The sequence below is a fragment of the Chlorocebus sabaeus genome, chromosome 10 (assembly GCF_047675955.1).
Source record: "Chlorocebus sabaeus isolate Y175 chromosome 10, mChlSab1.0.hap1, whole genome shotgun sequence".
NCBI lineage: Eukaryota > Metazoa > Chordata > Mammalia > Primates > Cercopithecidae > Chlorocebus > Chlorocebus sabaeus.
In genome coordinates, this window is record NC_132913.1 from 57341811 (window position 1) to 57366807 (window position 24997).

The 24997-nt window shown below is 36.1% G+C and overlaps 1 protein-coding gene across 3 annotated transcripts in view; it reads left to right on the forward strand.

Moving 5' to 3' along the window:
- The window catches only part of UBR3 (ubiquitin protein ligase E3 component n-recognin 3), a 268897-nt gene that overhangs the window by 215860 nt on the left and 28040 nt on the right, over positions 1-24997 (forward strand). For all 3 annotated transcript variants that reach the window (XM_038001943.2, XM_007965316.3, XM_038001944.2), the window contains exons 33-35: positions 14330-14454; positions 20186-20293; positions 20428-20553. In XM_038001943.2, the coding sequence (XP_037857871.1) occupies positions 14330-14454; positions 20186-20293; positions 20428-20553 (359 nt within the window). The remainder of the gene's footprint in view (positions 1-14329; positions 14455-20185; positions 20294-20427; positions 20554-24997) is intronic.

Consider the following 24997-nt stretch of genomic DNA (forward strand, 5'->3'; position numbering starts at 1 on the left):
CCAGGAGCTCGAGACCAGCCTGAGCTATTAATATAGTGAGATGCTGTCCAGAAAGAGAAAGAGAAGTAAATATAGCAGTAAGTCCGATGGATATTTTTTGTGGTAATAACAGATATTGTTTTTTCTGTTATTAGCAAATAGTAATCATATCTAAAAAAATGACAATGAAAAAGTGTTTTTTAAAATTCTTGTGGGTCTGTTCTTTTCAGCTTTTTAGTCACTAAGAGGTAAAGATGTGGGGAAAACACTGAAAATGGCTTAAAAAATTGAAGCGATGATACAAATGAAAATTTGAAAAACAGAGCAAACTCAGCCTTAGTGGCTTTATCTAGATGCATACATATTTTGATATAGTAGTAATTGTAGAGTTATTAAAAATACAGTCTCATCATTTTCAGTGTTAATATCATAACATTATATTAACAGCATCAGTATTATATTAGCAACATTTTAATTATTGCTCCTTGGTCTTTGTAGCTTTCACTTGAAGACAACATTTTAAATAGTCTATCAGATAATTAACATCTTGTATATTAGAAAACAAGTTTTTATCAGTAGAATGAACATCTATGGGTGTATAAAGTTCTTGTTCCTAGGGATGACATTGTTTATACAAACTCCAGCTTGATCTTTGATAAATCTTTTTACCTAAGGGTGTGAAATAATCATTTAAAAATATATAGGCAAATTATGATATTTCATGCAAATTATGACATTCTGTAAAACAATATGATTAATAAACAAGCATAATATACTAGCGCTGTGAGCTTCAATTAATATTTTTAATCATGAAATTCACATAAAATAAAACTTACTATTTAAACAATTTAAAGTGTACAACTGAAGTGCCATTTAGTACTGTCATAGTATTGTGTGATCATCACCATTAGTTAGTTCCAGAACATTTTCATCAGCCCCAAAGGAAACTCCATGCCTGTTAAGCAGTCACCTTCTTATTTTCTCCTCCCAACCCCTGAAAACCACTAATCTGATTTCCTGTCTTCATGGATTTGCCTATACAGGATATTTCATATTAATGAAATTATACATTACATTGCATTTTGTGTCTGGCTTCTTTCACTTAGCATGTTTTCAAGGTTTATCCACATTATAGCATGCATTATTACTTCATTTATCTCGATGGCTTGGTAATATTCCATTGTATGGATATACAACATTGTTTATCCATTTGTCAGTTGATGGATTATTACCAACACAACTGATGGATCAGTTGGGTTATTACCGCCTTTTGGCTATTGTGAACAGTGCTGCCATGAACATTGATTGATATAGAAGTTTTTGTTTGAGGCCAGGTGTGATGGATCACTTGAGGCCAGGAGCTCATGACCAGCCTGGCTAATATGGTGAAACCCCTTCTCTACTAAAAATACAAAAATTAGCCTGGCATGGTGGCACACACCTGTAATCCCAGCTACTCAGGAGGCTGAGGCGCAAGAACCACTTGAGCCCGGGAGGTGGAGGTTACAGTGAGCTGAGATCATGACACTGCGCTGTAGCCTGCGTGACAGAATGAGACTCTGTCTCAAAAAAAAAAAGTTTTTGAACACGTTTTTTTCTTTTTTGGGGGATGTATAGCTAGAAGTGGAATTGCTGGATCATGGTAATTCTGTTTAACTTCTTGGGGTAATTATATATTTAACTGCAAAAGTTCAGATACTTTTGAATGTTACTTTTTTGGAGGGTTAGGCTGTGTCTGCTAATATAATCATTTGTGTTTATAGAGCTTAAAAACCTGTTAAATAGTCTCATTAAAATTAATCTCCTTGTAAAATTAGTTTCAAATTCTTTAGGCTTTTTGTGTCACTTTGGTTAGTTTTTCTTATTCTAGGGAAACAGTTGCCTTGGATCATGCTGGTTTACTCCTGATTGTGCTCTTCTAATTATATTAGTAGTATTACATTTTGAAATATTTAAAAAATTACTTTATTATATCTTCAAAATATTTAAGTATATTATTTAAATATACCTTTTACTTATAAGCTTAGTTATTACATAAACCTGAAAAGGTGAAAGGGAAGGAAACTTGACATAGAGAAGATTGTCTGTATGTCAGTATTTAATCTGTATTAATATTTAATCTAAAGAGAAAAATATTTTAGTTAAGAGTAAAGGACCTGTTGTGTCAGTGTCTGAGAGCTGTAGCTGGTGCATCATCCTCCTTGTCAGAAGTCATTGTTGGCACTGGCTTTCAACAGAAGACGAAGTTCATGCTGAAAGAGGATGCAATACCTGAAATTAACCAAACCTAGTGAATTTAATTCAGTAGAAACAGAGTCTAGAAACTGTGTTCTAAAATGAGTCAAGAAAATTGATCTCCTTAGTAATGGTTAATAGAATAAATTCAGGAAATCATCAACATAAAAATGTAAATATTGTTAATAATCATGCCTTAAAGTAATCTCATTAAAGAAGAGTTTCTTGGTGGACAAATTTAATAAGCAAATTTAATAAATTCATTGCTTGATTCAGTTCAAGAAATACTTAATAAGTACCTACTGTTTGCCAGGTTGCTATGCTTCTTTGCCAAGTGCTGGATACACAAAGATGACTAAAACATGGACTTTGTGCTTAGGGAACCAAATAGCTAGGTATTTAGCAGTCATTAAATTTACCTGTAGTTAGAATTGCTTTTAAAACTTGTGCTTTATATTATTTCTTAAAATTTTACAATAATTCAAGATCAGATTATCTTGAGATTGGATTATACCGCTGTCAAACACATTGTGTAATATTTTGTTAGCTGTCATTGTGGTGATGAATTCCTCTTAGAATTTAGGATCAGACAAAAAAATGCCATTCCTTATTAATTTTTTTAGTCTTTCACAATTTGAGAACTGGATAGAGGCCTTTAATTGCTAGGAAGTTCAGAGCTTAATTATATTTTCCACAGACAGGTTTTTTTTGAGGGGAGGTGGAGAGTTGGGGAGATAGAGTTATTAATATAAATTTTTCTTTTCCACTCCCTTTTGATGTAAGAGTTAATAGTAGTCTTTATTGTGACAGTGTTTTTATTATAAACTATTTTTATTGTAAGAATGTGTATTTGTATAACTGTTTAAGTTATTGGTTGTTTTTAGAAGAGAAAAGCAGAGGAAGGAAAATTTTACTGTATAGACTTATGCTTCCCATGGTTTTATCTGAAAAATATCAAATTAATATTTATTAAATGCTTCCCATGGTTTTATCTGAAAAATAGATGGATGCATGAACCTACCTATATACCTCTTAAATTTTTTAATGCTTAGCATTGTTTCCGGGTTAAAAGACCTTTTTAGCCAATTATCTCATCAGAAGCTCAAATTAAATATATTAAAGACAAGTTTTTTTCTTTTATCTCTTATGTCCTTGTATCTTATGTTTCATAATACTCATCACATCACTGGTCTCTAAAGAATAAACTCGGAAGTAACTTCTGACATCACTGTTTTCAGGTATTCATATTTAGTTCTTTATGTACAAGGGGAAAGAAGATTTATAACTTAGGATCAGATTTAGCTATATAATGTAGAGAAGAAATCAAATTAACACAGTAGCTTAAATAAGATACTGCTTGTTTTTCTTTCATGTAGAAGTATGAAAGTAGGCAGGCCAGACACTTCTACTTCACAGCACCAGATTCTTTATGGTATGGCTCTCATCTCCCTGTGCCAAGGTAGCTGCTAAGAGTTCCAGCCATCACAGTCTAGTTTAAGGCAGCAGGATGAGAGTTAAGAGAGGAACTTCACCTTTTTTAAGAAGCCCTCTTAGACGATTCACACAAAATTTACAATTATTATCTCTCAGGCTAAAATTCTTTCTTATTTTTGAGCCTCCAGGGTTTAAGACGTAAAATCATCATCCTTTATAGGGAGTGTATTAGTTCATTTTCATGCTGATAATAAAGACATACCTGAGACTGGGCAATTTACAAAAGAAAGAGGTTTAATGGACTCACAGTTCCATATGACTGGGAGGTCTCACAATCATGGCAGAAGGCAAAAGGCACGCCTCACATGGTGGCAACAAGAGAAGAGAATGATAGCCAAGTGAAAGGGGTTTCCCCGCATGAAACCATCACATCTCATGAGACTCATTCACTACCATGAGAACAGTATGGGGGAACCACCCCCATGATTCAGTTATCTCCCACTGGATCCCTCCCACAACACGGGGGAATTATGGGAGTTACAATTCAAGATGAGATTTGGATGGGGAGACAATGAAACCGTCAGGGAGGGTCAGTTGCCCAGGTTCAGATCATGTTGCTGTTCTTGAGGAGCTTCACAAATCTGTTCTTAACCATGCTTTCTAGAATACAGACTCCAAGATTCTGTAGAGCATCTGGGACCAGTGATTATAGAATATCCCTGCTTCCAAGATCCCATAAGCAGGGCTCACAGAAGAGAGCTTGAATGCTGCTTATTATTTTCCATTGACTTGAAGAAAGAAAGTATCTCAGTTTTGCTTTGTTACAAACCAAGGGCTTAAAAAACTATTTATTTACAAGCATACATAACAGTAAAGAGCAGAGTTTCATGAACCCCCATATCAACTCATGACCAGTCTTGTTTTATTTATACCCTGACTTATTCCCTACTCCCTCCCACCTGTGGTTATTCTGAAGCAAATTCCAGACCGCATATCATTTTATCTATATAGTCTTCAGTATATATCTCTAAAAGATAAGGATTCTTAAAATAATAAAAAAAACTATTGTGAACACAATTAAAAATGAATGGTTATGCCTAAATATCAGTAACTATCCCATCAGTGTTCAAATTTCCATAGTTGCTCCTTGTGAATGATTTTTTTTTTTTTTTTTTTTTTTTTTTTTTTTTTTTTTTTTTTTTGAGACAGTCTCTCTCTGTTGCCTAGGCTGGAGTGCAGTCGCGCTATCTTAGCTCACTGCAACCTGTGCCTCCTGGGTTCAAGCAATTCTCCTGCCTCAGCCTCCGGAGTAGCTGGGATTACAGGCACCCACCACCACACCTGGCTAAGTTTTGTATTTTTAGTAGAGACAGGGTTTCACCATGTTGGCCAGACTGGTCTCAATCTCCTGACCTTGTGATCCACCAGCCTCAGCCTCCTAAAGTGCTGAGACTACAGGCATGAGCCACTGTGCCAGGCCTGTAAATGATTTTTTAATATTTGGTTTATTTGACTTAGGATCCAGAAAAGATCCATACATTGGATTTGGTTTTTTTAGTTCTTTTAAATCTGTGGGTTGCTTCCTTCCTCCTACCTCCTTGCATTTTATTTGTTGAAAAATCTGGGTCTTTTTTCCTTCAGAACTTCCCATAGTCTCTATTTTGCTAATTGTACCCCCAATAACATCATTTAATAACATGATCTTCTGTCCCTGTGTGTGTCCTACAAACTGGCAGATAGATTTAGATGGAATCAGTTTCTTATTTCTTTTTGCAAAAATACTTCATGGATAATGTTTAATATTTTTGTCAGGAGATATAATTTCCAGTTGTTTCTCTTTATGTGACAGTAGAAGCTATTGATTATTCTCTAGATTTATTCCTTAATTATTTCATTTGTTAAGTGGAATTCATAAAATGAAATTTTTTCCTATTTATTTTTCCTATTTGTTTATACATTGGTAAAGTTGATACAGGAAAGGCAGGTTAAATGCTTGATTTTTTTAACCAGTTTTCAGAAAAATGACTTTTTGTGTGTGTGTGTTCTCCAAAGGTGATTTCTTTTTTTCCAGTATTATGAATTCTTGGATTTTAATATATTTAGCATCCTTCAGTTCCATAGTAAAATAATAACTGTTTAAACACCTCAGGTTGGCTTGTATACCAAGCTACTGATATAACCCCAACAGTCTTTGATAGCTTCTTCAAACCAAAGCTTTATTTTTTTTCTATTTTGGGGAGGCACAGGGTCTTGTTCTATTGCCCAGGCTGGAGTACAGTGGTGCAGTCATAACTCACTGCAGCCTTGACCTCCTGGGCTCAAGCAATCCTCCTGCCTCAGAGTCCCTGTGTAGTTGGGACCACAGGCGCACACTACCACATTTGGCTAATTTTATTTTTTGTAGAGATGGAGGGGGTCTCACTCTGTTGCCCAGGCTGGTCTCGAACTCTGGGCTCAAGGAATCCACCTGCCTTGGCCTCCCAAAGTGCTGGAATTACAGGCATGAGCCACTGTGCTGGCCTAAGACCAAGGCTTTTTAATATGTGGTTCCGGAGTTCATTAATAGGATTCAAGAAATCCATCAGTCTCCTAAAATGGTAAGGAAAAAAATTGTACATATATGTGCATTTTTTTTCTGAGTAGTTTCACAGCTCTTACCAGATTTTCAAAAGGATTTTGACCCCTGAAATTTAATTACTTATATATTATCCTGGAGACTCCTGGCCATAGACAAATATATTTTGTAGGATCAGCAGATTACAGTGGGATGAGAAATGAGAAGTGAGAGAATTGAGACAGTGAAGAGAGAGATCTTGTAAGAGAGAATGGAGGGGAACAGAAGGCATACATGATGTACAGCAGTCCCCCCTTACCCATAGTTGCACTTCCTGTGGTTTTCGTTACCAGTGGTCAACTTTGGTCCAAAAAGAGTAAATGGAAAATTCCAGAAATAAACAATTTGTATATTTTAAGTTGTGTGCCATTCTGAGTAGTACACTGAAATCTTGTGCTGTCTTGTCTGTTTCTTCCTGGGAAGTGAAGTCATCTGTTTGCCCAGCATATCCACTCTGTAGATGCTACCCGCCCATTAGTCATTTAGTATCCATCTGGGCTATCAGAACAACTGTCGTGGTATCACAGTGCTTGTGTTCAAGTAACTCTTATTTTACTTAATAATGGCCCCAAAGCAGAAGACTAGTGATGGTGGTGAGAAATAAAAATAAAATCTTAAGCTCCCCAACTGAGCAGATGTGATTAAAGAATGATCTTTTGTTTCTTGTTTTCTAGAGCTGGTTTCTGCTTACTCCTTAGAAAATAATTCAGGTTAAAGGTTGATAAGGGAGGGGCACACTGAGGTGTGAACAACATTCTTTAGGATCATCGTATCATTCTTTAATCACATTTAGCTAATCATCTGGGGTTGCAACCGAACTCCCCTCTCCCTCTGTGCAGTTTCACAATACATCCCTTCCCCAAAGCTGACCAACATCTCTAGACTAGTTTTGGCCAACTCATGGAGGAAGTTCAGTGAGGGTTTTTGTGTCTTCTACTCTACCTTCTAATGTCAGAGGGCCGAAACCTCCACCCTGGCATCATGCTGTTGCCGCCATTTTTTGAACAGGCAACCCATGAAGAGGCATGAAGCTAAATTGCGCATGTGCATGTTTCTCCTTTCATAAATACTCATGACTCTTCCTACAGCTTATTGAATATGAACACCAGGCCACCCTGTTTAGCATAAATTCCTGACCTCCTTCAAAGGACTTGCTCTTGGCTTATGCTACAGGCTGTGATTCCCAGCTTGCTGATGGCTAGCCTACAGGATACAAACTTTTTGAGAAATAAAGCCCTCCTTTCCAAATTTGTAAACCTTGTGATTCTTCAGTTGACACAGGCAATTTGGGTACACCAAAGAGAAACTAAATTTCTTTCTTTTAAGTGAAAAGGTGAAAATTCCTGACTTAATAAGGAAAGGAAAAAAATTGTATGCTGAGGTTACTAAGGTCTTTGGTACGAATGAACCTTCTATCCATGAAATTATGAAGAAGGAAAAAAAAATTGTGCTAGTTTCACAATCACACCTTAAACAGCAAAAGTTATGGCCATAGTACAGTAAATAATTTTGAGAGATCACATTTTCATAATTTTTATTACAATATTATAATTGTTCTATTTTATTATTGTTGTTAATGTCTTATTGTGTCTAATTTATAAATTAAACTTTATCATAGGTACATCTGTACAGTTGACCCTTGAACAACACAGAGGCTAAGGGTGCAGTCCCCCTTTACTTCTTCACTTCCCACCCTGCTCCACCATGCAGTTGAATCCACTGCACGTATTTTTCGACTTCCCAAAAACTTAACTACTAATAGCCTATTGTTGACCAGAAGCCTTACCAATAACACAGTCAATTAACACATAATTTGTATATGTATTATGTACTTTATTCTCACAATAAGGCTAGAGAAAACATTATTAAGAAAATCATAAGAGAAAATATATTTACTATTCATTAAATGGAAGTGTATCATCATAAAAATATTCATCCTTGTCATCTTCATGTTGAATAGGCTGAGGAAGAGGAAGGGTTGGTCTTGCTGTCTCAGGGGTGGCAGAAGTGGAAGAAAATCCTTGTATGAGTAGACCTGCACAGTTCAAACCCATCTTGTTACATAGTACTGCAGATGTAGGGTTCAGAACTATCTGCAGTTTCAGACATCCCTAGGGTCTTGGAGTGTATCTCCTGAGGATAAGAGGGGGATTACTATTTCAAAGGGGTTATTTTTTTGTTTTTAAGATAGGAGAATTGTGAGCATCTTTAAGTGTTTGCCATTTCTCCATTCTTTACTTAATAACTCATGATGGTCCTTTACCTTATGTTGCCCTTTCGTAGAAGCCTTTCTATTGGATATCCTTCTTCTCATTGCCATAATAACTTCTCTGTGATTCTATTTTGATACTTGTCTGATTTGCCTGATTTTCTTTACTGTCTCCCTCTCCAGACTGTCAGTTCCTCCAAGACTAGCAGCACCATCTTATGTATATCCCCAATGCCCACTTGGTACATCATATGTTCAGTAAATGCTTTGGGGATGCAGTGGGTGTGTTAAAAATACAATAGTCTTATTTTATGGCAAATTGCTTATTTTCCACTTTAAAATTCAAGAAAGCTATTAACTTTCATTTGAGTCTTTACCACTTACATTGTGATCACTTCTGTATAATGTTTTTTGAGAATGTTGGCAGTTTACTGGACCCCAAATTCAATTGCCTGAAGTATACCCAAAGGACCAGCATTTACTGCCCTATTAGTTGTTAGACGGACTTGGTATCTTCTCTTGGTTCTATGTTGACTACGGCAAATGAAGTCTTATTAAACTGTGTAGATTCTTCACTCATCAAAGAGAAAATAGACTTGAGTTTATCACACAGAAAAACACATCACAAATTGATTTTTCTTGTAGACTAGACTTTTTGGAGAGGGTCAGAGCACATGTAGTTAGTAACTCCAAATCATAAAAGGTAAGACTAAGAAGATTTGATGTCTGCATGTGGTATATGCAAAGTGCTTTATTAAAGCAGTGGAATAGTATATATTTTTATAAAAAATTATCATGGTGATAGGAACAGAATAAAATGTCTGATACCTTCTTCAGATTATGTCCTGTTTACTTGTGTGCTCTTCCCCTAGGGATTTTGTTATTTTAGATACACTCTACCTTGTCTTAAAAGAAACTACAGATAGTTTGCTTTTAAGGCATTTCAAGTAAATATCGATCTTCCTTTGTTCATCCTCAGGTATTTTGATAGTGTTTTTTTGTTGTTATTGTAATTTTTAAACACATTGACTTAGATTAGATGTCCAGTCCTTTTTTCTTCTTTTTAAATTTTGATAATTGTATTTGAAGGACTTTGTTTTCTGTTTTAATGTTGGTAGTTAGCAGTCTGTTGACCTAATATAAACCTCATGTGAGAGATTCTTTGTTTATTCTTGGTCCCTGAAAGATGTTGGTATTACACATGGCAATCATTCAATAAATAAATATTCGTTAAATGAACAGGTGAATGTGAGAACTTAAGCTTTGACTTTAAATTGCCAGTTAACAGTCATCCATTGGTATCCATGGGATATTGGTTCCACAAGCCCCTGCCAATACCAAAATCCACAGATGCTCAAGTCCCTTACATAAAATGGTATAGTATTTGTATATAACCTACACATATCTTCTCATATACTTTAAATCATCTCTAGATTACTTAGTACAATACAAATGTTAAATAGTTGCTATACTGTATTTTTTAGAGCATAATGAGAAGGCCAAAATTCTGTACATGTTCAGTACAGACACAACCATCTATTTTTTTTTCCCAAATACTTTTGATCCATGACTGGTTGAATCCATGGATGAGGAAACCACAGGTACAGAGTTGACTGTATTTTTTTAAATGATGATAATCAAGACAGACAAATGGACTAAACTAGAAGTTAGTACTTTTCTATGATGAAAGGCTAAAACTAGTGGCTATCATTTCTTTTAGTACATTACTTCTATTTTATTTTATTTATTTATTTATTTATTTTTTGAGACAGAATTTCGCTCTTGTTGCCCAGGCTAAAGTGCAGTGGCACCATTATTGGCTCACTGCAAACTCCACCTCTTGGGTTCAAGCGATTTTCCTGTCTCAGCCTTCCAAGTAGCTGAGATTATAGGCACCCGCCACCACGCCTAACTAAGTTTTTGTATTTTTAGTTGAGACGAGGTTTCACTATGTTGGCCAGGCTGGTCTCAAACTCCTGACCTCAGGTGATTCACCCACCTCAGCCCCCAAAGTGCTGGGATTACAGGTGTGAGCCACCACTGCGTCTGGCCACATCACTTCTTTTTAGTGAAAGAAAAAATATATGTATGTATAATTTAAGAAGAAGCTGTATGTGAGTGGTGTTTCTACACTATATAAATGACTTTCTGGTTCGGATGTTTTTGTTTGTGTGCTTAATAGACAAATTCTGTAATGTCTGTCACTTATTAAAATATTTAATTATTGATGGAATACTTTTCTTGACTTCAATGGTTCTTTCCTGGTTCTTCTACTGACTCATTTTCAGGCTCTTTTAAAATTAATTGTTTTTTATTTCCTGTCCCCTTCCTTCATGATTTTATCTTCTTTCCCATAGCTTTAACTATACCTATGATCTGATGATTCAAATCTCTAGCTTTAGACTACAACTCCCCAGTGAGTTCCAGACTTGAATTTTTAGACATGCCTCAAACTCAGGATATATAATGTTAATTTTCTACCTATCCAAGCCTGCTCTCATCCTCTGTTTTACATTTTAGTCAATGCTGCTACCATCTATGAGATACCACCATCACCCTCTACCTCCAAAGGTCTACCAAATCCTATAATTTCTGTCATCTAAATATTTCTCTAATATGGCTCATTCTGATTGTTGACTCATTGTTCCTCCTTAGTTCTGGGCATCCTGAAACTGTATGGAGGTTCCTCAGAAAACTAAAATAGAACTACTGTATGATCCAGTAGTCCCACTTCTGGGTATACATCCTAAGGAAGTAAAATCAGTATCTCAGAGACATCTGCACTCCACTCCCATGTTCATTGTGGCTTTAATCACAATAGCCAAGATATGGAAACCACCTAAGTGTCTGTCAGTGGATGAATAAAGATAATGTGGCATATAAGTACACTGGGACATTATTTAGCTTTAAAAAAGAAGGAAATCTTGCCGTTTGTGACAGTGTGGATGAACCCATAGGACATTATGCTAAATGAAATAAGCCACAAAGAGAGAGATACTGCATGATCTCACTTATATGTGGAATCTAAACAAGTCAAAATAGAGAGTAGGAGGGTAGTTCACATGGGACAGGGCGGTGGGGAAAATGGGGAGATGTTGGTCAAAGGGTGTGCACTTTCAGTTATAAGAAGAATAAGTTCTGGAGATCTAATATACAGCATGGTGATGAGAGCTGTAATATTCTCCTGTATACTTAAAATGTACTAAGCAAGGAGATCTTAAGTATTCTCAGCACACACACATACACACAGACACATGTAACTATATGGGATGATGAATATGTTAGTTAACCTTGATTCTGGCCATCATTTCACAATGTATACTTATATCAAAACTACATTGTCTACCTTCAATAATATAATTTTTGTCCATTATACCTCAGTAAAGCTGGAGGAAAAATAAAAGTTCATTCTGGCTAGAATAAGGAAAGTAGATTGCAGGGGGCTGAGAGGTGATAAAGATAAACTACTGTACTGAAAAGAATTAACATAGAAGGCCTGACTGCTGTCCTTTGAAAGGTCTGCTTACAATGTTAGGCCTTGACTAGCATCTGGGAACTTGATTTCAGGAGGGGCCCCACTATTCCCAGAATTGATAAAAGTGTCACACTATGCCTAAACTGTTTGTACAAAGAATATGGTTTATGCTGAACATACCTGCTTTCCTCTTGAGAGTCTGGAATTTTGTTATGTACCAGGAAGAGAGTACCTGCATAACCCCAGTAAAAACCTTGGGCACTGAGTCTCTAATGAGATCCCCTGGTATCCATTTCCTACATGCCATCACAGCTTGTTGTTGCTGGGGAAGTTTAGCACATCCTGTGTGGTTCTACTGGGAGAAGACTCTGGAAGTTTCCTCTGGACTTCACCCAATATGCCTTTTCCCTTTGCTGATTTTAACTTTTATCCTTTTGCAGTCATAAGTCATAACAGCTATGAGTATGACTCTGTACGCAGTCTTATAAGTCCTCCTAGTGAATCATCAAACTTGGCAGTGGTCTTCGGGACCCCCAACACAGCCACTTTAGCTGGGATTGTAGGTCTAGGCAAGAAAGGTTGGAAGTCTAGTCCAGGGTGTTGAAACTGACTTGAGAAATATTTAAAAAGTAGAATTAACAGGACTTGGTGATTATTTTAATGGGGAAATTGTCAAGAATATCTGAAAATTTCTGACTCCAGCAACTGATTAAATAGTAGTATCCATTTACTAGGGGAGGAGTAAAATAGAAGGAACACTGAACCTGAAGAAAAATGATCTATATGGATTCAAGTTCAGACCTGGGTGCTTATTAGCTTTGATATAACAAGCACATCTTTCTGAAGCTCAGTTATCCAGTTGAGGCTGTTTTGAGGATTGAATGAGACACTTGAAGAAAATTGCTAAGTTATTAGGTAAATATAAATGTTAATTATCAATATTAAAGCTTCCATTTATTAAGTACCTAATATATGCCAGAAGCTACCAGGTACTTTCCATATTGTTACTACTATTTCATATTGCTGTAGTTTTTTGTTTTTATTTTTATCTTTATTTGAGACAGGCTCTTACTCTATCGCCCAGGCTGGAGTTAAGTGGAGTGATCTTGGATTACTGTAACCTTCACCTTCTGAGCTCAAGTGATCCTTCTGCCTCCGCCTCCTGAGTAGCTAGGATGACAGGTGCTTGTCACCACACCCAGCTTTTTTTTTTTTTTTTTTTTTTTTTGAGACAGAGTCTCACACTATTGCCTGGGTTGGAGTGCAATGGCGCAATCTCGGCTCACTGCAACCTCCACCTCCCGGGTTCAAGCGATTCTCCTGCCTCAGCCTCCCAAGTAGCTGGGATTACAGGCACCCACCACCACGCCTGGCTTTTTTTTGGTATTTTTTTTAGTAGAGACAGGGTTTCACCATATTGGCCAGGCTGGTCTCAAACTCCTGACCTTGTGATCTGCCCACCTCGGCCTCCCAAAGTGCTGGGAATACAGGCGTGAGCCACTGCACCTGGCCACACCCAGCTATTTTAAAAATTTTTTGTAGAGATGGGGGTCTGTGTTGCCCAGGCTTATTTCTATAGTTTTCATTAAATTCTGAAGCCAAATTAGTAACCTAAACATCAAGATTTTTTTTTTACAAGATTTATATCATATTCCATATAATACTGTCCTTGTTAAGATGTATATTATATAGGGGTAGATGATGTGTTGGTTTTAAATACTGAGACCCCCAAACATTATTTTTGAGCATCTGAAGCCCAGGAAGGGCATTTGCCAAGGTCCCACAGCTATTCCAAGGATGAATGGCGTTAACACTCTGGTCTTCTGAAAGAGAGCACCCTTTCCACTATGCTGAGTGCTTCTCATTTATATGTTCTTTGGATGAATTAGAGGAATTTTGCTTTCATAATTTCAGATCTGTTGGGCAGCAAATATAATAGTACATTATAATTTCAGACTCTCATGTGTCTAATCCTAGCACTTTGGGAGGCTGCAGTGGGAGGACTGCTTGAGCCCATGGAATTTGAGACTAGCCTGGGCAACATAGGGAGGCCCCATCTCTACAAAAAATAAAAAATTAGGCATAGTGGCACATGCCTGTAGTGCCAGCTACTGTTGGGTGGGGCAGATCACAGGCCGAGATGAGAGGATCGCTTGAGCTTGGGAGGTCGAGGCTTCAGTAAACTCTGATCACACCACTGCACTCCAGGCACCACACTACCTGGGTGATAGACTGAGACCTTGTCTCAAAAACAAACAAACAAACAATGAAGTGTTGAAAACAAAAACCAATTACATATGCAAGGAAAGGCATATATGTGTAAAACTATCTTAAGTACAAAATATCTAGATTCCAAAGAAATAATGATTTTTTTCTCTTGCAGACCACTTTACTTGCATTGTGAAGGTACTTTTTACCCTACTGTACACACAGGCTCTTGCAGAACTCTCAGTTAAATGCAGCGAAGAAGATAGGTCAGCCTGGAAACACGCAGGAGCTCTCAAAAAGGTTAGTCTCTTTCTAAATTTGTCATTTAGCAGGTAGGTGAAGTCATTTAAGCTGGGGATATTGAGTGAATAAGAGTAGGTGTTACAAAATGAGTTACTGGTATTTTAATTGTAAATTGAGCACCTATGGGCTCAAAAACGTTGAAAATGTTTTCACTGAACAATGAGGCCTTCTGTATCTGTGTCTAAACCTCATCCTTTTATCCCTTTATATTTCAGCAGTTTGTTTTGCTTTTTCTGCAAGCCTTAAACTTAGAGAAGTTGTAAAAATTGTGCTAACACAGTGAGCACATGGTAAAAGATCTGCAGACTTATCTATTTTATTTGCCACTTTTTCTTCTTGTCCCTATCCCCAATCACAATCCAAAGATAGCTTTTGATGCACCACTTCTAAATTTAAAATCCTAGCCTTTTCTTTTTTGTTTTTCTCTCTTGTCACCTAGGCTGGAGTGCAGTGGCGCAATCTCGGCTCACTGCAACCTCTGCTTCCTGGGTTCAAGCAATTCTCCTGCCTCAGCCTTCTGAATCGCTGGGACTACAGGCGCCTGCCACCATGCCCGGCTAATATTTGTATTTTTAGTAGAGACAGGGTTTCACCATGTTGGTCAGGCTGGTCTTGAACTCCTGACCTCGTGATCCGCCCACCTCGGCCTCCCAAAGTGCTGGGATTATAGGCGTGAGCCTCTGCGCCCGGCCAGTCCTAACCTTTTCTTAATAATGCTTCTTGAAATATTACCTTTTTTCATGTTAGAATATATGCAAGTTCTCAGCAAACTCAGAGGAACTCAGTTTAAGCTAAATTATGTAAACCATTTAGAAAAATTACACTAAATGTAAATACTTTCAGTAGCTTGAGAACGAATGAGATACTATAGAGCTATGGAACCGAAGAATTGACTGAGTGGTTCAGCTTAGAGATAGGTAAAAGAAGAAAATTGCTTCAGTGTTTATTTGTAGAAATTGGTAGGAAAAAAATAATAGGTATAGTGTAAATTGAACCTTTTGATTGGCCCACAGTCTTAAGGGGTTTTTAAATGTCATTAAAACTTTTTTTGTTAAAATCATATCTACTTGTATCAAAGGAGAGAGAACCAATTACAAATACAGGAAATTGGCCGGGCGCGGTGGCTCAAGCCTGTAATCGCAGCACTTTGGGAGGCCGAGACGGGCGGATCACGAGGTCAGGAGATCGAGACCATCCTGGCTAACACGGTGAAACCCCGTCTCTACTAAAAAATACAAAAAACTAGCCGGGCGTGGTGGCGGCGCCTGTAGTCCCAGCTACTCGGGAGGCTGAGGCAGGAGAATGGCGTAAACCCAGGAGGCGGAGCTTGCAGTGAGCTGAGATCCGGCCACTGCACTCCAGCCTGGGCGACAGAGCCAGACTCCGTCTCAAAAAGAAAAAAAAAACAAATACAGGAAATGTATTCAATATAATCTTCACTGTTACCAGTTTACTCTCAAATCACAATTATGTGTACATTTAATATATCATCACAGAGTTCACTATGTCTTAATTATGGGTTAAGGATAATTATGTATTATGTGTCAGTTGGCCATCAAACCCAAGTACAAGGCCAATCTCCTGCCACTGAATAGAGATGTTACTTTTTTAGTCAAAACATAACTGTCTAAGCCGCAGCTTTCTCAAAGGTAAATGAAAGGTTTAGACCATATGATTTATAAGGGCACTTCTGTTTCAATTCTGTTATTCTAAATTCTCAAAATGAATTTCTGTCTTTCTTGAAATATTTTTTTCCCTTCTTGCTGGTTAATTCTTAGGCAGTTTTTCTTTTTGTAATTATCTTTAGTTTTTCCTAATTTTTTTTTTTTTTTTTTTTTTTTTTGAGACAGGGTCTCACTGTCACCCTCGCTGTAGTGCAGTGGTATGATCAGGGCTCACTGCAGCCTCAACCTCTTGTGCCTCACCTCAGCCCCGATGAGTAGTTGGGACTACAGGCTTGTGCCACCACGCACGGCTCATTTTTTATATTTTTAGTAGAGCTGGGGTTTCACCATGTTGCCCAGGCTGGTCTTGAATTCCTGGACTCAAGGTGATCTACCTGCCTTGGCCTCCCAAAGCGCTGGGATTACAGGCGTAAGCCACCTTGCCTGGCCTATTTTTCCTAAATATTCTTTTAATTTTTGTGACTGCAATGTAATCTGATATTTGGATTGTTAGTGCTCAGATAGTATTCAAATCAGGTATATTAGGTGTCTGTGCTGTGTCATTATTTAAATATGTTTCCTTAGTAAGCTGTCTAATCATAAAAATTACACATTTAAGAAATTTGCTGATATAATTTGGGTCTACCTCTATTTACAATTGATGTAATTTAGGTAACTGTTCAGTACAGTTTTTTCCTGAACCTAATAATTTAGTTATTTTTTAAAAACACTTAATAAAATACTTTATATGAGACAGATTCTTATCAGAACATTAATTAGAAGCATATTGGCTTATAGCCATATAAATATATATTAGTATATTAGTTTATAGCTATATAAATATATAATTTTCTTTAGTGAAAGAAAATTAAAAATTATGATAATCTATAGGTTGGTTTACTACATGTTATTAGCTTTTTGTATAATAGACATAAACATTTAGACACATAGCAGATTGTAAATGCCTGTAATACCAATAACTATACTGTAGTACACTATTTTATGTTGGGAAATTGAGGATCTGTGGCTTTTGGTTTCCAGTGGGGGGGTTCTTGGAACCCATCCATCATGGAAACTGGGAGACAACCATATTTATGAGTGATAAAATATACCATTGTGACCTCTGTAACTACTTGGATTTCTGCATCATTGATTCCTCCTATTTTTTTCACTTCCTTCTTTATGTCTTCTCCCACCCTTTTTCTCCCTTTCTTCATTGAATTTCACTGATTCACTTCATCTCTTTAATTGCATATGTTTGGCATAATAATTGTAATGAAAACATATTTTTGCCAGATCTAATCTGGCCTATGGTAGTAAAAATATAGGTACTATATATTTTTTGAAGGGGTGTTAATTTGATAATGAAATTTAGTTCTGAAAAAGTCATCATTACAGTTAGTGTAAATCGTACTTTTTTGTCAATGGAATTTCTGCTAAGAGTATTTATACTAGAATTTCTTTTCTTTTTTCTTTTTCTTCCCTTCCTTCCTTTTCCTTTTCCTTTCTTATCTTTCTTTTCTTTTTTTATTTTTGACAGGGTCTCACTCTATCGCCCTGGTTGGAGTGCAGTGGCATGATCACAGCTCACTGCAACCTCAAACTCCTGGGCTCAATTGATCCTCCCACTTCAGCCTCTGAAGTAGCTAGGACTACAGGCGCACACCACCACACATGGCTAACTTTCCCATTTTTAGTGGAGAGGAAGTCTGGCTGTGTTGGCCAGGCTGGTCTTGAACTCCAGGCCTCAAGCAATCCTCCCACCTTGGCCTCCCAAAGTGCTGGGATTACAGGCATGAGCCACTATGCCCAGCCTACTAGAATGTCTTAGTCTGGGATCCTTGGATAGGTTTTGTTGTTTTGTTTGCTGGGGTGTGGTATCATAGCATCCAAAATATATTGAAATCAAAAACTTTAAGAAGTACTATAATTTAGACAAAGTATTCTATCCAACACAGACTCTCTTGCATCTCTTGACCCTTGATCCTTTTTAAAATTTAACCCACATACTTTTGCCACCTACCCCTTAGGATTCTTCTTATCTCTATTTTAGGTCTTTCATCCATGTTCTCAGAAATTATCTTTCTTAAGCTTCATGAGCCTACTTTTTCTTTTATTCAGAGATTGCCTATGTAAAATATGTTTTCTTAATACTTTGTATTGTGAATAATTCTCAATACAAAGTGGTGAACATTACATTATATTTAACTTTCTGATATGATATAAAACTTGCTGTGTGTAAAACAAGCACTCAAAATGTATTTGTTAATAATGACTTAAAAGTCAGTTACCACTCAGTAACTTACTTAACTGATCTGAACAGAAATACTATTCTGTTGTACTCTTTGAATATTTTACTCAAAAAGGTATATTAAATTTAGGAAGCTTTTAGGCTGAATTGTACATTTAGAGAAACTTAACTATGCCACATTAATAAATAGCAAATCTATGGTAGTATTTTGAGTTTTCTACAAATCTATGGTAGTGTTTTGAGTTTAGGTGAACTCTGTCTGTTTAAGAGATAGTTTACTTAATTTTAAAAACATGATACATTGCTGTTTTGATATTTAGTGGGATATTGATTCTTGGATATGTAATCTATAGGTCATTATATTTAACAAGTAATCATACTGTTAATTAGATAAGGATGGGGCGAGTCACATGATACAAGGAGAATCATTGCAGAGTCAGAGTCATTGTTATAGTTTAGAATCAGGACATAATACTACATGACTGAGTGAATATGGCGGAAAGCACAGGAGTAATTTAAAGATAATGCAAAGAACTGATTACCAGAAGAGGCACACCCAAGCAAGTTCCAAGGTCCAATATTCCAAAACTTCAATATTACCAAAATAAATTTCATCAGTTAATTAGCAAGTATTTCTTGCTCAGATTTTTGTTGTGCAGAGGGATACATGGAAAATAAAAAGCATAATTCCTGATATTTTGGAATTTACAGTCTAGTTGGAAAGAGCATAGTAACATGAAGGAAACAATGAGGAACTACAGAAAGACCAAATATCATCCAATAATAAATTCTCTGATCCAAACTATCAGTGCCTTAAAAGTTCAGGTTAAACTTACATTCTGTGGTGTTTATCCCTTTCTATATTTTAGGATTTTAAAAGTATAGTTAATAAGTAGAATAAAGGACATCATAGCAGTTCTGACTTTATCCTAATTTACATATTATGGTACTTTGCATGTTACACTTTCTATTTTAGTGAATATAAAAAGAGGTGCATTTCTTTAAGTATAAAGATTTTATTGAAATAAATTTGAATTCATAAAAAGCCATTATTTTTTCTTTCTTATAAAAATGGAAGTAATCACTAAGATCAACTTGTAGACTGTTACTTAATGTCACTATCTGCATATTCTGTAATAAATATATTGTCGTATTTTATTTTTATGGTGTATTATTTTAATAAATCCTCAAAGACATCTGAGGGAAATTGTAAAAGAAAAAAAGTTGTGGTCTATATTTTTTCTATTGTATGCATATATTATATGCATATATTATACCACTATAATGACTATATTTTTTAAAAATTTGACTCTTTTCACATTGTAAATATTTTTTGTACAGCTTAAATTTGCCACATTCACTGCTTAGAAAATGTTTTTTAAGTTAGTATTCCATTTTTTAGGTAACTCTCTCACTCTTGGTCATTTCTAGTTTCTTGCTGTAATAGTGCTGTAATAGATGTCTTGCACATACAGCTATTTTTTTTTCTTTTGGATTATATCCCAGGAAAGAATTCCCAGGGGTGGGAGTTACTGGGTCAAAAAACATGACATGACTTACATATGTTTATTTACATATAATTATGTAATTTATAAGCTGTCTTTTAAAGAAATATTGGAATAGCTTTGACCACCTACCCAGTTTCATTGTGAATCCAGAGGTGTACAGTTTTACCCAAATTTTGAAGAATTGAAGCTCATATGCTTGAAAAATAATATAATCACAGTTTTACTCTACTCATTAAAAATTACTTCCAATGTAAATTTCTTATAATTTTCAGTGACCAGTGTAACTTATATTTTAATTTTTTCAGAGTACATGTGATGCAGAAAAGTCTTATGAAGTGTTACTGAGCTTTGTGATAAGTGAACTATCTAAAGGAAAGTTATACCATGAAGAAGGAACTCAGGAGTGTGCAATGGTATGCTTTTGCTAAAATCAGATGTAGTGGTTATTTAGTAAAAAATTTACATTTTCTTGCCATTATGAAAGTAATTTTTGAAAACTCTTATTTATTGTAGACTGACTTGTTCTAATTTTCTTTTTTAACTTTAGGTTAACCCTATTGCTTGGTCTCCTGAATCCATGGAAAAGTACTTACAGGACTTCTGCTTACCTTTTCTCAGAATCACCAGCCTTCTTCAGCACCATCTTTTTGGGGAAGATTTACCTAGCTGCCAGGTAGATAATTTGGGATATGTAGGAGGGAGCTTTTTTTGTTTGTTTTATTTTAGACGGAGTCTCTCTCTGTTACTCAGGCTGGAGTCGGGTGGCACTATCTCGGTTTACTGCAACCTCTGCCTCCCAGGTTCATGCGATCCTCCTCCCTCAGCCCCCCTAGTAGCTGGGATTACAGGCACACACCACCATGCCCAGCTAATTTTTGTATTTGTAGTAGAGACAGGGTTTTCACCATGTTGGCCAGGCTGATCTCAAGACTCCTGACCTCAGGTGATCCACCTGCCTTGACCTTCCAAAGTGCTAGAATTACAGGTGTGAGCCACTGCACCAGCCAAGCCTTGTTTTTATAGTAAGCTATTTTGTTTTAAATATACTGATATGTAGTGTAGTACATAGGTAACTCATATGACTATATGTTAGTCTAGATTAAAGGAATAAATATTTAGGATATTTACTATTTTTGTTGTATTTGTTAACATCCACCCATTTTTATGATAATATTACTAATGTTGGATATTTGAGTAGCTTTGGATTAGATCAATGATGGTACATTCCCAGTACCTGATGAATAGGATCATAGGATTCAGTGTTATTGACATTTGTATCCCTAACATCATCTGCTTTTAATATTCTTTTAAAAGTTATGTTGGTCGGAAAACTGGTTGTTTGAAGATATGACGGCATTTATAGCAGTATTCAGTTTGTAACCAGTTGTATTAAAATGGGTGAATGAATTATCACTGGTTTAATCTATTTCATAAAACTGTGGATTGATATGAGTGGGCAAGAAAGTGACAGGGTAGGAAACCAGAAGGTAAGTAAACCTAAACTGTGCTTATAGGAATGTGATCCTGACTTATCTGCCATTCAGTTCTAGGGAATGTGATGTGGAAATTAAACATTTATCATATTTACGGCCTTTGAATCCTGAAGTATTTTAGAATTAAGCACTTTTGTGCTCCCTCTTTCTTAAGTAATTTACCATTACATTAAATAGTTAGAATTCTTTGGTTTTTATCAAGTGCTTCAAGATAAATGCTGCACATTTGTCACCAAAACATTCTTTTTAGAGTTATAAGATGTTGAACAAATTCTTAGAATAACCATTCATTAGATATTTTCTTTCATAGTGTTTAAATTTTATATTTTAAAAAAGTGTGTTTCTTTCTGGCATATGAGCATCCTCAAGCATGGAGAAGTGTAACCGAACAAAATCAACTTCTTTTACCACCTGTACTTTTTTCACATTTAAAGGCTTTGGTTCTCTCTGTTCTTCTTACCTTATGGCTTATTTCGTTATTAGTTTTTATGAGAGTATTTTTTGCCCATAAGTTGGAAAGTATGTGGAGGCAGAAGCTCTTGAGCTGGGCATTGAAAGTTGGTCTGGTGTTTGAGTGTACAGTGATGCCTGTAGTGGAATACCACACGTGCTTAGACCAAGAAAGAAATACATTCAATATAGTGCATAAAAAGGAACAATGTGACATGGTGAAGAAAGAGATTAAAATATAGTTGTAATGGATCTTGAATTTCACATGAGTGAATTTGGACCATTGAAAGATGTTAGACAAAAATATGATATGACTCAAATTTTGTTTCAGGATAAAACCTCATTCTAGTATAAGACAGATTGTGAAGAATAGACAGATGGGAACAGAAAGACCAGTTAGGAAAGGACATACTGGGAATAGAAGAGGCTGGAGAGCGATTAGAGATTTCAGAGATAAAATAGAATTTGACAACTAGTTGAATGTGTGAGAGTAAGAGAAAAGGAAGAGTCATACTGTACTTGTTTCTTGAGACCGAGAGACTTGAACTTTTAGGGAAAACTTAATAGAAGGAGGAAATACAGGGTAGATGCGTGGGGGATGGAATGAAAGTACTTTGTGTATATTCAGATTGAGGGGCAGTTGGACCCTTTAGGTGGACCTGTTCAATTGAAGTGAGAAAAGTGAGATCAGAGCGTTAGATGGAAATTTGTTCTCCTTTTATTTAGTTTCTGTCATCTGTGTAATCTTACTTTGTTTTTGTATACAATCGTACCCCCTTACCTGTGATTTTGCTTTCTGTGGTTTTTGTTACCCATGGTCTACTGCAATCTGAAAATATTAAATGGAAAATTCCAGAAAAAACTATTCATAAGTTTTAAATTGCACACCATTCTGAGTAGCATGATGAAATCTCATGCTGTCCTGTTTGGGACATAAATCCTGTCTCACATTGTCCTACCAGGGACATAAATCATCTCTTTGTTCAGCATATTTGTGCTGTCATATTCCAATATATATTTTTTCCACATCTATTTATTTTTCATTGATGAACATCTAGGCTTCCTCCAACTCTTTGCTTCTATGGGAAAAAAATTAACTGTTGCTATGAACCTAATGTCTTGTATATTTTAATATAAAGATTTCTTTAATATAAAGTTTTTCTGGGCTGTGTACCAGTTGTGGGATTGTTGGAACCATAGGATTCATTCTGCCTATTTGTTTTTCTAAATGGCTGCTCAAGGTTTATATTCCCATTTGCAGTGCAAGAGGATTCTTGTTTTCCTCCATATACTTGCCAGCACTTCTTAGCCAGTGTGTAATGTTTGGCAGTCAGTTGAGTACAAATCGTATGCTTATGTTAATTTAATTTGCATTTCTCTAATTGTGAATGCAATTTCATATATTCATATACTTAGCCAGTTAAGTTTCCCTCTGTATACTTTCTGTTCCTAGTCTGGCCATTTTTAAAAATTGGGTTTTTGTGATTATCTTCATTCTGTTTTTAAGCATAGTAGATATCTTTTCACTGGCTTTTGTTTAGCCATAGTGTCCTTTGTGGAACAGAAATTTTTTAGTTTAATGTTGTTAGAACTATTACCTTTTTCTTTATGAATTGTACTTTTAGAATCTGATTTTTAAAATCCTTTTCCATCATATACCCCAGAAATATACACACCTACTGTGTACCCACAAAAATTAAAAATTAAAAAAAATAATTTTCCGACCTGATATTATAAATTTATTTTGTATTTTCTTCTATTATTTTCATAGTTTTATCTTCACATTTAGATTTTTAATTCAGTCTGGAGTTTATTTTGTGGTGTGGTATGAGGTAAAGCTCTAATTTTTTTCTCTATTTGATAGGACAGTTTTTCCAACACTATGTACAAATTATTTATGAAATAATCTAAGTTTTTTGGACTGATTTTTCATGGTATCAAGTTTTCACATTTCTGGATTATTACATACTATTGAGCTATTTGCTTCTGTACTAGTAGCAGTCTATTTTAATTACTGTAGTTTTATTACAGACATTGTATCTGATAGTGTGAATGTCCAATTTATTCTTGACATCTTTTTGCTTTTTCTAAATTTTTTTTTTCTTTTTGCTATATATGAGCTTTTATTCTTTTTTATTTTTTTGAGATGGAGTCTCACTTTGTCACCCAAGCTGGAGTGCAGTTGTGTGGTCTTGGCTCACTGCAACCTCCGTCTCCTAGGTTCAAGCAATTCTCCTACCTCAGCCTCCCAAGTAACTGGGATTACAGGTGTCCACCACCACGCCCAGCTAATTTTTGCATTTTTAGTAGAGACAGGGTTATCACCACATTGGTCAGGCTGGTCTCAAACTCTGGACCTCAGGAGATCTGCCCACTTTGGCCTCCTAAAGTGCTGGGATTACAGGCATGAGCCACCACACCCAGCCGAGCTTTTATTCTTATATACCTTTTTTAATCTGTCAAGTTACTTCCCAAATCCTACAAGATTTTAGTTTGGAATTATCTTCAGTTTATAGTTTTAAGACATTGAACATGGTTTATATATTCATTTAGTCAGGTGTTTTAATACTCTTTGTGGGGGGTGGGGGAAGACAGTCTTACTCTGCTGCCCAGGCTGGAATGCAGTGGCACAGTCTCAGCTCACTTCAACCTCCACCTCCTGGGTTCAAGCGATTCTTGTGCCTCAGCCTCCCAAGTAGCTGGGATTACAGGTGTGCACCACCACACCCGGCTAGTGTTCTTGTATTTTTAGTGGAGACAGGGTTTCACCATATTGGTCAGGCAGGCTGGTCTCAAATTCCTGGCCTCAAGTGATCCACCCCCCTCAGCTCCCAAAGTGCTGGGATTACAACACTTTTAATAGAATTTTAGATTGTCCAAGTCTGGAGCATTTTTTTTTTTTTTATAAAGCTAATTAATCCTAGAGGTTTTATGGTTGTGATTTCTATTTAAATGGTATCTTCTGTTACATTATCTGATTAATTTTTACTGGCATGTAAGAATACCATTGATCTTTGTATAGTCTTGTGACTGGCCACTTGCCAAAGTTTTTTGTTCTAATAATTTACCTTTTTTTTTTTTTTTTTTTTTTTTTTTTTTTTTTTTTTTGAGACGGAGTCTTGCTCTGTCGCCCAGGCTGGAGTGCAGTGGCCGGATCTCAGCTCACTGCAAGCT